The 13,904-nt window shown below is 38.5% G+C and overlaps 1 protein-coding gene across 2 annotated transcripts in view; it reads left to right on the forward strand.

The window, feature by feature from the left end:
* Positions 1-13,904, forward strand: part of STXBP3 (syntaxin binding protein 3) — a 54,879-nt gene that overhangs the window by 37,968 nt on the left and 3,007 nt on the right. The window contains exons 10-18 of one of the 2 annotated variants that reach the window (XM_083359434.1): positions 4,292-4,396; positions 5,178-5,235; positions 5,626-5,691; positions 7,208-7,288; positions 8,823-8,961; positions 9,801-9,907; positions 10,868-10,963; positions 12,695-12,780; positions 12,867-13,015. In XM_083359434.1, the coding sequence (XP_083215560.1) occupies positions 4,292-4,396; positions 5,178-5,235; positions 5,626-5,691; positions 7,208-7,288; positions 8,823-8,961; positions 9,801-9,907; positions 10,868-10,963; positions 12,695-12,780; positions 12,867-13,015 (887 nt within the window). Of the gene's footprint in view, positions 1-4,291; positions 4,397-5,177; positions 5,236-5,625; positions 5,692-7,207; positions 7,289-8,822; positions 8,962-9,800; positions 9,908-10,867; positions 10,964-12,694; positions 12,781-12,866; positions 13,016-13,904 lie in introns of those variants that run through there. The other variant, XM_083359435.1, reaches the window with a different exon arrangement.

Here is a 13,904-nt window from a genome sequence, read left to right on the forward strand (position 1 = left end):
TTTTCTGAGGTTTTCGCCAGTGCCTGTATGTGGATCCTTGGTTTTTCTGGTTTTTCCCCGCGTAGAGCTAGAGGTGTAGGCGCAACGTTTCGACGGAATCCCATCCGTCATCATCAGGCTTTAGCTTCCTTCTTCTGGGAGAAGCATGTGGCTGTTTGTTCCTCTTTTTTAAACTGCCAGAGAAAAATCATCCAGATGTCCTAAGCTCTATGGTCTGCCCAAGATACACAAAGAAGGAACTCCACTCAGACCCATAGTCAGCTCCATAGGCTCACCTCTACAAAATCTAGCCAAATTTCTTGCCAAACAACTACAGCCTTATGCAAATTCCATCACCTCACACGTACAAAACTCATTCCAATTCATAGAGATCATACGTAAACTAAACTTACAGCCCTGTGACCTACTTGTGAGCTTCGATGTTGTATCCCTCTTCACCCAAGTGCCAATCAAAGAAGCCTTGACAGCTATCCTAAATAAATACAACCCCCCAAAACACATCCTAGATCTGACCAACCACTGCCTATCTAACACATACTTCATCTACAATGGACAAAGATACAAACAAATGGAAGGAGCACCCATGGGATCACCCCTCTCACCTGTCATCGCAAACCTCTACATGGAACACTTTGAAACCCTCGCTCTAGAAAAATCCAACCACAAACCCAAACTCTGGCTCAGATACGTAGATGACACCTTCGTAATCTGGCCACACGGCAAAGAAAAACTGGATGACTTCCTCATACACCTCAATAACCTACACCCCAAAATACAATTCACCATGGAAACAGAAGCTAACAATCAACTTCCCTTCCTTGATGTCTTAGTCTACAAGAAATCCAACGGCTCCCTAGGACACACTATCTACCATAAAAAAACACACACAAACCGCTATCTGAACGCACTCTCACACCACCACCCAGCACAGATCAACTCCGTAGCCAAGACACTCATCTCCAGAACAAAACACCTAGCTGACGAACAACACCTAAAAACCGAACTACACACTCTCACTAATGTACTAACAGCCAATGGATTCCAAAGAAACACGATTACCAACTTAATCCGAAGAGAGACACCCACAAAAACCCAAGACAGAGAACAAGAAAATGGCAAAGCCCTCCTCCCATACTTAAAAGGGACCACAGACAGAATCAGCAAGGTCCTCCAAAAACACAACATCAAAACAGCATTCTACACAGACAGAAAAATATCCACCATCCTAAGAAACCCCAAGGACATAATTGGGTTAGAAAACCAAGGAGTATACGAAATCCCATGCACCACCTGCCCCACCACATACATCGGACAGACCAACAGAAGAATAAGTGCACGCATTGAAGAGCACAAAAACTCACTCAGAAAGGGAGAACAAACTTCATCCCTGGTCCAACACTTTGAAGCCACGGGACATGAAATTGATTTTAAAAAAACCAAAACTATCGCCAAAATTGAACATTTTAACAACAGAATAATCAGAGAAGCCATTGAGATAGAAAAACGCCCCCACAGCATGAATAAACGAGATGATACCTCTCGTCTACCAGCCATTTGGAAACCCGCCTTGATTGACAGACGAGGCCCAACCACCAAGAATGATACCAGACCCAAACTCATGATAACATCACATGACATCACCACCACACAACCATTCAAAAAGCAAATCCGAACCCACAACGATAAAGACACACAACCACAAAACAGAAACCTAACTACAGCTGCAACATCAGCCACTCTAAACCCCTCCAAACCACACAATAAGCAAACTGACACCCACTATAAAAACATGGCACCACCACAAACACGAAGCCGAACAAAAGCAGCACAACTCACCAGCTCAGGTCTGGAGCTGGCAGCTGAGACCAGCCCATCCACTCAGACCACCCCCCTACCCAATCAGAACACACCCACCATTCAAAACACACTCCCACCCAATCAGAACACACTTGGTCCCCTACCCAATCAGAGCACACCTCCACAGAACACACCCCCTCTGGCAGTTTAAAAAAGAGGAACAAACAGCCACATGCTTCTCCCAGAAGAAGGAAGCTAAAGCCTGATGATGACGGATGGGATTCCGTCGAAACGTTGCGCCTACACCTCTAGTTCTACGCGGGGAAAAACCCGAAAAACCAAGGATCCATATATATATATATATATATATATCACGTGCCCTCTGTGGGCATGTGCTCCTAATCCTAGGTCTTCAGCTGGGTTTTATAAAACCTTTTCGCTTTAGGCCTCCACCGCCGTGTACAAAAAAAAAGGTTCAATCAATCAATTTCAACTTCTTGCGGGGAAAAATAGTTCTTGCAGTTTTGGAATTGATTGAACTTTTTAGTCCCACCCAGTCTGCCGTTACCACTGCAGCCACACCCACCCAATTGGCCACACCCACCCAGTACCTAGTGATACATAAGTGGGTTTTGGGTTGCAGTTTGGACACTCAGTCTCTAAAAGGTTCGCCATCACTGGTCTAGTGCATCCCAGCACCATAGGTTCCTCTATGTACTTCTGTGCATATTTTCATTTTAGGCAAAAATAGCCTATGTAGTATTCCTTGGGAATATTATCTGCTGATTTCACTGCTGAAATAACACTATAACAGACAATTGAAAACTGAACATTTATGTTTTATGAAATGCCTTGCTTTGTATTTTGAGCTAACCAGGATTATTTATTTCTTGAGAACTTCCAAATGTATTTGAATTTATTTCCTGGAAGAGGCAAACATGATTTGGCTAGAGCTTGAGGAAATGTATCCAATGTATTTAGAAGGCAACAAATCATGGAAAATTGTTCTAGAGGGCACTTTTAATGTAAGCCAGGGGTGTCAAACTGCCGGCCCTAGGGCCGGATGAATCATGGCAAAACCGTGCCCACCTCATTGCTGGCAATGGAAAAAAAGTCGCAATACATCATGACACGTCACGTGACATTACGAGTTTGACACCCCTGATGTAAGCAATACTTTGGTGAGAGATTTTCCTCTGTGGCATAATTTAAATTAATGATCAACAAGCCATTATGCAATTGCAGTACTAATGCAATCTCTCTGTAAACTACTACAATGAATATACTTGATTTTCATATTTTTGCTGATAGAACTTTTGTGCCTAATGGCAGCTTTTTTTAAAAAAAAACCTATTTTAAAAATGACACCTAAGCAGATCTCACTTCAAAAATCCAAAAGTAAGTTGTTGATATATGTACGGCTTGTGTAAATGTTTCCAAACCAATCTTAGGAACACAAAATAGTGTCTGTGAACCGCCCTCTTTCTGAATTATTAAAACAGCCATGTCTTTATCCACGATTTGCACAGCTATTCATTATTTGCTCTCAGTGTTATCTGCCTGCTGGTGAAGTGGTGTTCCATGCATATGTGTGCAGAGGCAGCCAGGAACAGCTTTAGAAGGAACTGCATGAGACAGAAAAGAGGAGCTTCCTACATAATCCTGTGCATTCATAAGCAATTACATTGAAGAATTTGCCCAGCCCTAGTAGCTGTATACCAGATACAAACAAGTGTAGATGATTAGTGAACAACTATTGCATTCAACTAGAAGAAATGCTTCAAGAGTAGTCAGTACTTTATTTAGTATTACAGCCATGAAATAACTTCTGCTAAAACTAACTTTCCATTTTCCCCTCTTGTATTTCTACTGCTTTCTGGTTGAATCAGTTTCTGTGAGTTTCTATGCATATAAAGTGTTTCGTGGCATAACTTTAGTGCACTCTGTAGTATTCCTTCAGTCTTTAGTAATCTGCTTAATAGTTGGAAATGTAATGCTAAGCATGTTAGTGATAGATATATGTGAACTAAATAGTTACTCTATCAGAGTCTGCTGTGATTGCATGTGACGTTAATATTTGGATTATTTATTTATGTAAAATAAAATATTCTCTGCAGAACAGGATTTTAAAAAAGCTGAGTAGTGTCAAATTCAGTGTACTAAAGCTAGATAATCTAAATACATTTAGGGAATCTATGTTGCATTTCAGTTCATGCAGTTTTATATGTGTTGTTGTAACTTAATAAAATTATACTTTCAGCATAAACTTTCCATATGGGATATTACCTCCACATTTGCTTGGGGACATAGAGAATGCTTAAAACTGCAGCACTTCATGAAAAGTGCAACTTGTGATTTCATCAGATTCTTGATATGCATTCAAAATAAGAGCTTTGCTATACTGCTTTTCTGTAATTATGAAATATCTGTGCCAAAAATATTTTGTACGTTTAGCTTCATAGATTAAAATGAATAAATTGCTTTTTAAACATAGGTATAAGACTGATGGTGCAAGTGGTAAAGAAAGAGAAGCCATTCTAGAGGAAGATGATGATCTTTGGGTGAAAATCCGACACAGACATATTGCGGATGTATTGGAGTAAGTGACACTTTTTTAATATTGTAAGCACAGTTATGGAATAACAGTTACATAAAGCTTAAACTGTGTGTATGTACACAAGCAGTTTTTACCACGTGTTGGGAACCCACAATGTAGATATATTAAAATATAAGCACCTCGCAGAATTATTTGATGGTGAAATAACCTGTCTTCCTCATTTTGTTATTTTGATTGAACTACTAAATATTTTTCTCTCCAACTTGTCTACATACCTAAAGTTATATTTGTTTGAAACAGATTTTTTTTATTTGTATTTATTTATTTTTATTTATTTTTTATTCAGAATTCTAGAGTTCCATGAGAAAGCACTACAGGTTCTATGAAAAATCATAATTTAAAAATTCTGAACTAGTGTTCACAAAAAAAATGTAAACATTTTCTGAACTAGTGGGAGTCTTGTGCATGCCACATCTCAGCTTCCAGAGTTGCCTGAGAGCTGAAAATTATTTATGGTTCCTCCTGGGTAAAAAGGTTGAGACAGACTATCTAAAACAATGCTTGTCACTAAGCAAATAACACTGTAGACCGGGGGTCCCCAACCCCCAATCTGTGGACCAGTACCGGTCCGTGGCATACCAACAACTGGTCTGCACAAACAAGCAAAGCCCCATCTGTGGGATGCAGGCAGCACACAAAACCAGTCTGCAGAAATACCTCTCTCCACGGAACCGGTCCCTAGTGCCCAAAAGGTTGGGGACCTCTGTTTTAGACAATTGTTCCATGTATATTTAATTTAATAAGATTTTGTTTAAACTTTCAGGGAAATACCAAAACTTATGAAGGAAGTTTCTTCAAAAAGAAAAGCAACAGAAGGCAAAGTAAGATTTTTTTCATGTTTATATAATAATAATGTAATAAAGAATGTAATAATGTATTCTTTAAATCATCCTTTAAAAAGTTAACCAACAACATGATGCTAAAAGAACAGATGTGGAAAGGAGAATTCCTGAAAAGCAAATGTTCTTGGATTTCAAATATATAAAATGCCCTTAATACTTAACTGTTTTGATAAATAATTAAAATCCTTCGTAGGCACTAAAACATTTTCTGGCAATATGGTTACCTTATCTGTAAGACAGTAACCTTATTAATTTTATTGTACTCTGTAATAATTATATTTCCTGATCTTTGAATGAAAAAATTAAGAGGTCAAAAAGAAATGTTAAATATTAAATATTTGAATTGACCTTACAACTGCTTTTCCCCAGATATCATTAAATAATCTGGCCCAGCTTATGAAAAAGATGCCCTACTTTCGTAAGCAGATTACTAAGGTAAGCAGAAAATTATATGACAATGAAAGAAAATGTTTTTAAAAATGTAGTTAAAAAGAAAATGAATCAGCAATGAAAAGGTAGAAAAAATGGCAGAGGGAGGAAGTGAAGGAAGACACTGAAACTTGAAAGTATATATTCAGAGAGAAAAAAGGACAAAATCTATATTCAGTATTTCTGTCCAGAATATTTATATGAAGTAATTTATTATTAAAAATATTATTAGCTATATTAACAATGACCATGTTTGAATATATTCTTTATTCACTGTAAGGTTTTCCTGTGTTTTTTGTTAACCAGAGCTCATTTCTCCAGACTTAAATTCCATAATTTGTAGTAATAAAACTGGCACCTATCGAATTTTCTTAAATATCAATGTATATGCTTTTGGTGCCGTGAAAGGATTTTCAATTTCCTAATGTACATTCAACCCAAGAATTGGTAATAGATTCCAATTTGCTTATTATCCTACTATCACAGTCTAGAAAGATTACAATTTAATAGTCTTAATTTTTAGTGGGGTACAATACAATCTGGCGTACGTTTTTGATGACTTGCTGCAAATAGATTTTAAAATACTTCTATGGCACAAACATATCTAACAAGATTTGAGTTTAAACTCAAATTAACTTCCCACATTCTAAGGCTTTCAATAATAATTGTCCTATTTAATAAGTCTATTTTATAAAATTGTTGAAATTTCCTTAGTAGTTAAGTGGAGAAGATGAAAACCAGTTTTCAGAGATGGCCTTATGTGATCTATGTAGTTAACAGCAGAATCATTGAGCTTCAAGAATTCATACCATATTGGAAATTTTGTCTTCTTTCTTTTTAAATCCTGATTATGGCCTAAAACTCTGCCCAAATTATGCTGAGGTAAAAGCATGATTATAGATGTATCTGCATCAGTACACTATTACTGTATGTATCAAAACCATGATTTTTAAGTAGTTTTATATTTGAATTAAACAGATCTTGCATATTTACATGGTATTTGAGCAGATCACAGTTCATTTACTCTTGATTTTAGTCATTTAAATACCTCTGCAGACATCAAAGGATTGTATAACTGTTGTTTAGTGTCATGGATATAATACTTAACATTTTGTGACTCTGTGAACTTTCTGATTTGCTGCAGTTGATATTAATCCTCATGAATTCTTACTACTATATTCTAAATGGCACAAAAATCAATAATTTCCATTATTTCATTATTTCCTAAGCATGTCTTCATTAAGATATAGCCTTCTAAGTTCAGTAGACTTTATTTTCTTCCTGACTGTTACAGCTATAGTTTCAGAAATAAAATAATGGCTTGACTATAGTGTAAGTCTTGTTCATTATACTTAAAACAGTTTCTGCCTAAAATGATGAATAATGTGATTGCTTTTTATTTAAGTCCAAATACTAACATATTGGTTTTAGGAAATACAAGTGTTTGTCAATTATTCTTAAATTGTAAATGTAATTTAACTTACTTCCAGAAAAAATGGCTTTTCCCCTTTCTGTTTTACAGCAAGTTGTGCACCTTAACATAGCTGAAGATTGCATGAATAAATTTAAGAGTAATATAGAAAAGCTGTGCAAAGTGGAACAGGTATGTGAAGCATTTAAATGTCCAGGGTTTTTTATACTACCTAGACAAATCCTAGCCTGTTTATTTTTTTATCCATCCGTTCATCCTTCCGTCAGCCGTTTTAACTTGGTCAGTTAGAAAAGAAAAATTCGCGGAACCCCGTGCCGTTTCTCCTTCGTGATCTACCGCCCCCACGTGCAAGGAAACAAAAGAAGTTTGGGGGGGAATGGTCAGTCAATTCCAAATTCACAAGATCTTTTTTTTTCACGAGAAGTTGGAACTGATTGATTGAACTTTCCCCCCCAAAAAACCTCTTATGTTTCTTTGCACGTGGCAGCAGATCATGAAGGAGAAACGGTACTGGGCTGGGAGTCAGGTAAGGAAAAGCATGGGTGCTGACGGCAGGACACCTGCCCACTTCACCACCCTCCTTCCCCAAGCCTCTGGCGCTCCACCTGCCACTTTGTTTGGCCTGGCCGTCCCCACCTCAGCACCCTTCCCGCCACTGCCCAGCATGGCCGCCCCATGGCTGCAGGGGCTGGCCTGACACAGGGAGAGCACACACCCCACCCACCCGCCCCAGTACCGTACGTGGTCTGCCATCACGCTCTCACCACTGCATTGCTTCTCCACCCCATGTACGGGCCCCCACCCCACTCCTGTGTGCTTGTGGCCAACCGGTACCAGCAAAAAGTAAGCCCTCTCCAAAGGTAAATCCAAGTGCTTACTTTAGAGCCCAAAAGAAAGTAAGACCGGGTCTTACCTTTGGGGAAACAGGGTAGTATAGTATTATGAAGGGGATCCCTACTCTTCTAAGGCAGTCTGTATAGGATAAAGTACAGTAGGAAGTGCTGGTTTTCTGCTTTGTCTTGCAAAACCTGAAAAGATTGTTTCATCACACCTGGAGAACTGAATAATGTTGGAGATGGGGCTCAGATAACATCTGATATGCATCCCTATACTTCTGATGTGTGTTGAATGGGTTGGGGTATAGATTCAGCCCTCAACTTTGCTTCTTAGTTTATCTTTACCTCAAAGTAGCACTTAACATATGTGAATGTTGACGTGACTTGATCAGTGCACTCTTTTCTAGGACAAAAATGTTGTTGCAGTCTTTTTAGCTCCTTGATAATTGGGAGGGCCTTAATTGTATCACATCCTAAACTTTTAGAAATGAAATTGTCGTGGTGTCCCATTATTAGTTTTTAATTAAGGATAGGAAGAGGACCAGAGACAAGCAACATAATGGTTTGATTTATTTATGAAGTAGAAAATGTGAATTCATTCTTACAATGTACTTTAAGATTGACTAAAGCTTGCTTTAATAAAGTTCTGTTCTATTTGTTTCTGATATTTTCAGAATTTTTGGAACCTACTTTAGCAAAATAATCCAGTAATAGTTATATCTGGGAAATAGGACTTTCATCAAAAGTTCAAATGTGATAAGAAATTCCTCAAAATTCTGTAGCTGAAATGAAGGCTTAAAAACCAATGGAAGCATTACAGTGAATTTTATGCTAAAATTATTGCTGTGTTTTCTTGTTTTATAATGTAGGATTTGGCTCTTGGAACAGATGCTGTGGGACAGAAAGTGAAAGACTCAATGCGGGTTCTCCTTCCAGTACTGCTTAACAAAAGCCATGATAGCTACGATAAAATAAGAGCTATTCTTCTCTATATCTTCAGCACAAATGGTAAGGTTTGCTTCACACAGTTCAGAACCACTTCTGTTTATAATTTGATATTGAACATATGTGATAAAAATATAGATGTGATACATTTACATTTAGCGTCTAAGTTCTCTGAAAGCTATGGTTACTGTGTTCTGGTGTCAGGACTTTTTAAGTTGATTGCTGATTGTACATCAGTTGTTGTGGAACTGGGTTATTGGGAGAAAATATTTGTAAATGCATTGCAGTCAGTTTACATAAAAATAAAACATAGCTGTGCTGGACAATGCATCTGCAGGCCACATCGTTTTTCGAATCCTAAGATAATTTAATTGCAGTCTTAACAGAAATTGATTTGGCAATATACCAAATATTTAACCACTGTTTAATTTGGTGAGATTTCTAACAAAGCATGAGATTGCACCATAAGAGAAATTCACAAGAAAATAAATTTCCCATCCTGTTTTTTTCCCAGAAAGCAATTCTATAAGATTCATTGAGCTTATCTAGAAAACGGAGTTCAGCACCATTTTAGGTGCAATTCTTCCCTTCCTCATTAGGCTACCATTTCCTAGTACAAAATGCTCCAAGTCATGACTGTAAAAGATGCTCAGGGAGGGTGAGGAGAAATCATGATAAATGTTCCTTAAATGATCTTCTTCAATACGTTAAAATCAAAATCATTATGTTTTGAGAAGCGTAACTAGGAAAGGATGATAAACACTGGAATGATGGAAACATATTTAGCATTGTAAAAATTCCTATGGCATATAAAGTTTTCACTGATGACTTAACGTAACTTGAAATTTATTCCATGCAACTGCTGTTGATTACTAATTCAAAATGTCACATTTATCAAAAAGGAACTACCCAAGAAAATTTGGACAAGTTGATCCAAAATGTACAGATAGAAAATGACAGCAACATGATAAATAATTGGAAGTACCTTGGTGTGCCTGTCCTCACTACAGTAAGGAATACAACTTTTTTTTCCTGAAAACTATTTTACTTTACTTATTTTCAAGGTTCTCATACAGTACACTAGTTTCAGTTTTACACCCTTGCATTTTATTTCTCTTCTCACTTAATTCTTCAAATTCTTCAGTCAGCAGTCATTATAGAGCTAGAAACACAGTGAGAGATTTTTTTCTCCAGAATGCAGATAAATAGCACAAAAATCTGTTTATCATGCTGAATTGAGCCTTGGTGGCGCAGTGGGCTAATGCCTCCTTAAGTAACACCAGCTGCCTGCAATTAGTGCAGGTTCGCGTCCCACCAGATTCAAGGTTGACTCAGCCTTCCATCCTTCCGAGGTAGGTAAAATGAGGACCCAGATTGTTGGGGGCAATAAGCTGACTTTGTAATAATGCCGCTTGGGGGTGTGTGTGAAAGCCCTAACAAGCAGGCATATACATAGAATGAAGGCTACTGCTAAGCTTGTAAGCCGCCCTGAGTCTTTGGAGAAGGGCGGGATATAAATGGAATAAAAATAAATAAAATAAAATAAATTTATAATATAAGAAAGCATTCCAAAAAGGTTTATAAAAATGATCTCCATAACCTAATAAAAAGTTTGCATAATTATCTCAAGTTAAAGTGGCTATGGAGATAAACCTCAGATGTAATGCTTATCTGAGGGCAACCAATGTATTCATAGTTGATGGGAAATCTGAACCTACAACTATACCTGTCTCATATTGCTACATTTTGCAGAACTTTTGAACTCTGAAGCTGGAGTGTACATATTTTCTTACTGAATGGAGTGGAACATTAAAAGAGAAATGTATAGTGAATCTCAAACTAAGGTAGATAGTTTAGATTTATGAAGAACAAAGCAGACAGCTAAACTGCAACTTAGGAGGAGTACCTATCGTGGATTTTTGTTTGAATATCTGATTTCTTAGATGATGATAAACGTTTGACTTTTTAGTCTGCAACGCAACGAAGATCATCAAGAAGGGATCGCTCTTCAGAAGAAACATTTCAGCTTTCTAGATGGACACCCATTGTTAAAGATGTCATGGAGGTAAATTTTTCATGAAGAATGCTTAAGCAGAAATTTTAAAGAGAGGATATGAGTGTATACAGATAGTCCTTGAGTTACGAGTGTAATGGAGCCTGCCCATTCCATTCATAACTCGAAAACTTGTAGAGTGAATCTTGTACCTCGAACGAGATCACTCCCTTGCTCGTTAAAATGCACATGGCTCATTAAGTGAACATGAGGTATCTCAGGGTGGGGAAGGTCAAGGATCCTGCTGCCGCCAGGTTCTGAGGCCGGGGAACGCTTCCCCCCCCCTGGCGGTCCAATCCAGGCTCCAGAAGCCTTTTCCAGGCCGCTGCTGCCTGGAAACAGGATGCCAGAGAACTATGTAAGCATCCCCTGGCCTTAGATCCGGTGTCAGCGGCCTGGAAAAGGCTTCCGGAGCCCAGATTGGGCCGCAGGGGGGCTGCAGAAGCATCCCCCAGCCTCAGATCCAGACAGCAGCAATCTGGAAAAGGCCTCTGATGCCCCATTCCAGCCTCCAGAGGCATGTGGCTTTGGTTCCGTTCTCTGTTGCAGAGAACAGAGGCCTAAAGTACCATGAGATCACATGAGATCAGTAGTGTGAGATCTCACCCCACTGTTCTCCTATGATCTTGTGTTACTTTAGGCCTCCATTCTCTGCGAAGGCACCAAAGGCCGTTGGCAGCCAAGAAAGCAAAGAATCTCAATTTTTGGAGGGTGAGTATTGAAGGCCTAGTGCCTAGGGAGGTTTGTGCGGGGGTTGGGAAGGAGGGAATAACCAGGGTGAATGTTGCAGAGCCTCTTGAGGCCACTCGTAAGGGCAAACAACTACCATGGTGCTGCAAAATTCGTAATTTTGGGACTTGCTCATAAGCACTAGGGGGCGCTCATCATGTAACTGAACGAGCGTTAAGTGAACGCTCATAACTTGTAGATTACCTGTATGTGTGTATTTAATGGAACAACTGTTCATTTTTAGTCATGTATCCATGTGTTACAGAAAAATGTTATTCTACAGAATATGAAAAACTATTAATGTCCATTTCTCTTTAACAAAAGTTAACTAGTGGCATATTTGGACACTCTCTCTCTCTCTCTCTCTCTCTCTCTCTCTCTCACACACACACACACACACACACACATTTTGAAGTTCTTAGCACTAGAGTAGCATGCAGAAAGTACTTTGAAGAAGGCAAAGAGTTTAAGAAGAATCCCAGAATATATTTAAATATTTCAAATACTGAAAAAGAAGTGCTTTTCTTCAAAGATTTAATATAAAGCTACACACACACACACACACAGAGAGAGAGAGAGGGAGAGAGGGAGAGCACTAAGCAATATTGCTGGAAATAAACGGCATTTTAAATTCCTTAAACTGACTACATACTACTGTCTGTAGCATGCAGCTCTGTCTCCCTTCTAATGTTAGCGTGCAAGTAGAAAATTATTCAGTTATATAAACGAGATGTTTTGTCTTGGAATGTCCTTATTTATTTATCACTTCATGTCCTTATTAAGTGATAAATATTTGAAGACATGAAGTGATAAATATTTGGAATGTTGAACATAAATTATTGGTAACTATGAAATGTCTTTTCATTGAGAAAATGATTCATAAATGGCAACTTCTGCTCTAATTTTTTGTTAATATATTGCCTATTAATCTAAGAAATTTTGCTACTTTCAGTCTGGTTGCTGGTTACAGGTAATGTGAATCTTGTAACAGGGTCATATTTCTTTGTTTTCTAGGATGCTATAGAAAATAAATTAGATACAAAAGAGTGGCCTTATTGTTCCCAGTGCCCAGCACCTTGGAATGGTTCAGGAGCGGTGAGGTTAGGAATTTAAATGTGCTTGACACAATTACTCCTTGTTTTCCTGGTAAATTAGTTTGAACAGTTCTGTGTACTTCCCTTTACAGCGCTCGTCATAAACCCAAAACTAGTTACTTGGATGAACGTAAGAGTGGTGCAAAGTTGATTGTGTTTGTCATTGGAGGCATTACGTATTCAGAGACACGTTGTGCTTATGAAGTTTCTCAGGCATACAAGTCTTGTGAAGTTATTATTGGTAAGCTTTCTTTTTAAGTATAGTTTTATTGCTTTAATATATAAAAAAGGAGAAAAGCTTACAAAGAGCCAAAGACAGAAACAGTGAAAATTAAATAACACAAACTTATTATAGGGAAAGCCATTCTGCCTATCTTTTGAATACAGAAAATTCTTGAGATATCACCATTACGGTCACATGCCGTGGCAGTCATTGGGTAAAACATCTCATCTAATAATCTCCCCATCCCAGCTCTCCCTAATGAAACGTGAAATGAATGTGTGGGTCATTAAGTGGAGTTCAGGGTGCCTCCTGGGTGGGGGACGCCATTGGAAGCCTAGCACAGGCACGGGGCCTCTTGCCCTGGCCCTCCCAAAGCCTTCCCCGTTCCCAAGAGGTCCCAGGCTGTACTTCCCATGGCACTCAGCAGCACAGCCACATTTAGGCTGTTTGCAGAATTCCACAGTCACATGAGCTTGTTTTGCAGTGGTTTGCTCCAAACCGGCATTTTTGATTTTTAGCAAAACAGTGCCCATGAGTGCGAACCGTGAGTTTGCACTTGTGACCACGGCATTTGCCTAATGACCACGGCATTCACACATGCGACTGCTGTGTTTGCTTAACACCTGCCACCAAAAAAATAAAATTAGCTGTTGTGATTTATGACCATACCCTTTTTATTATGTCATTTTACAATCTTCCCATTTTTCTGCTAAGTTAAATTCTAGAAAGGTCTAATGGGGTGAATAGGACAAGGCTCGTATATCGTACCTTTCTTTCTCTCCTCTTCCCTTTTGTGCTGTTTCACCTGCCAGGCTTTTCATTGCAATTTACAAATAGCAATAGCAATACCACTTAGACCAGGGCTTTTCAACCAGTGGTTCGGGTACTACCTATGGTACATTGGCAC

Source organism: Vipera ursinii (assembly GCF_947247035.1).
Source record: "Vipera ursinii genome assembly, chromosome: 3".
NCBI classification, from domain to species: domain Eukaryota; kingdom Metazoa; phylum Chordata; class Lepidosauria; order Squamata; family Viperidae; genus Vipera; species Vipera ursinii.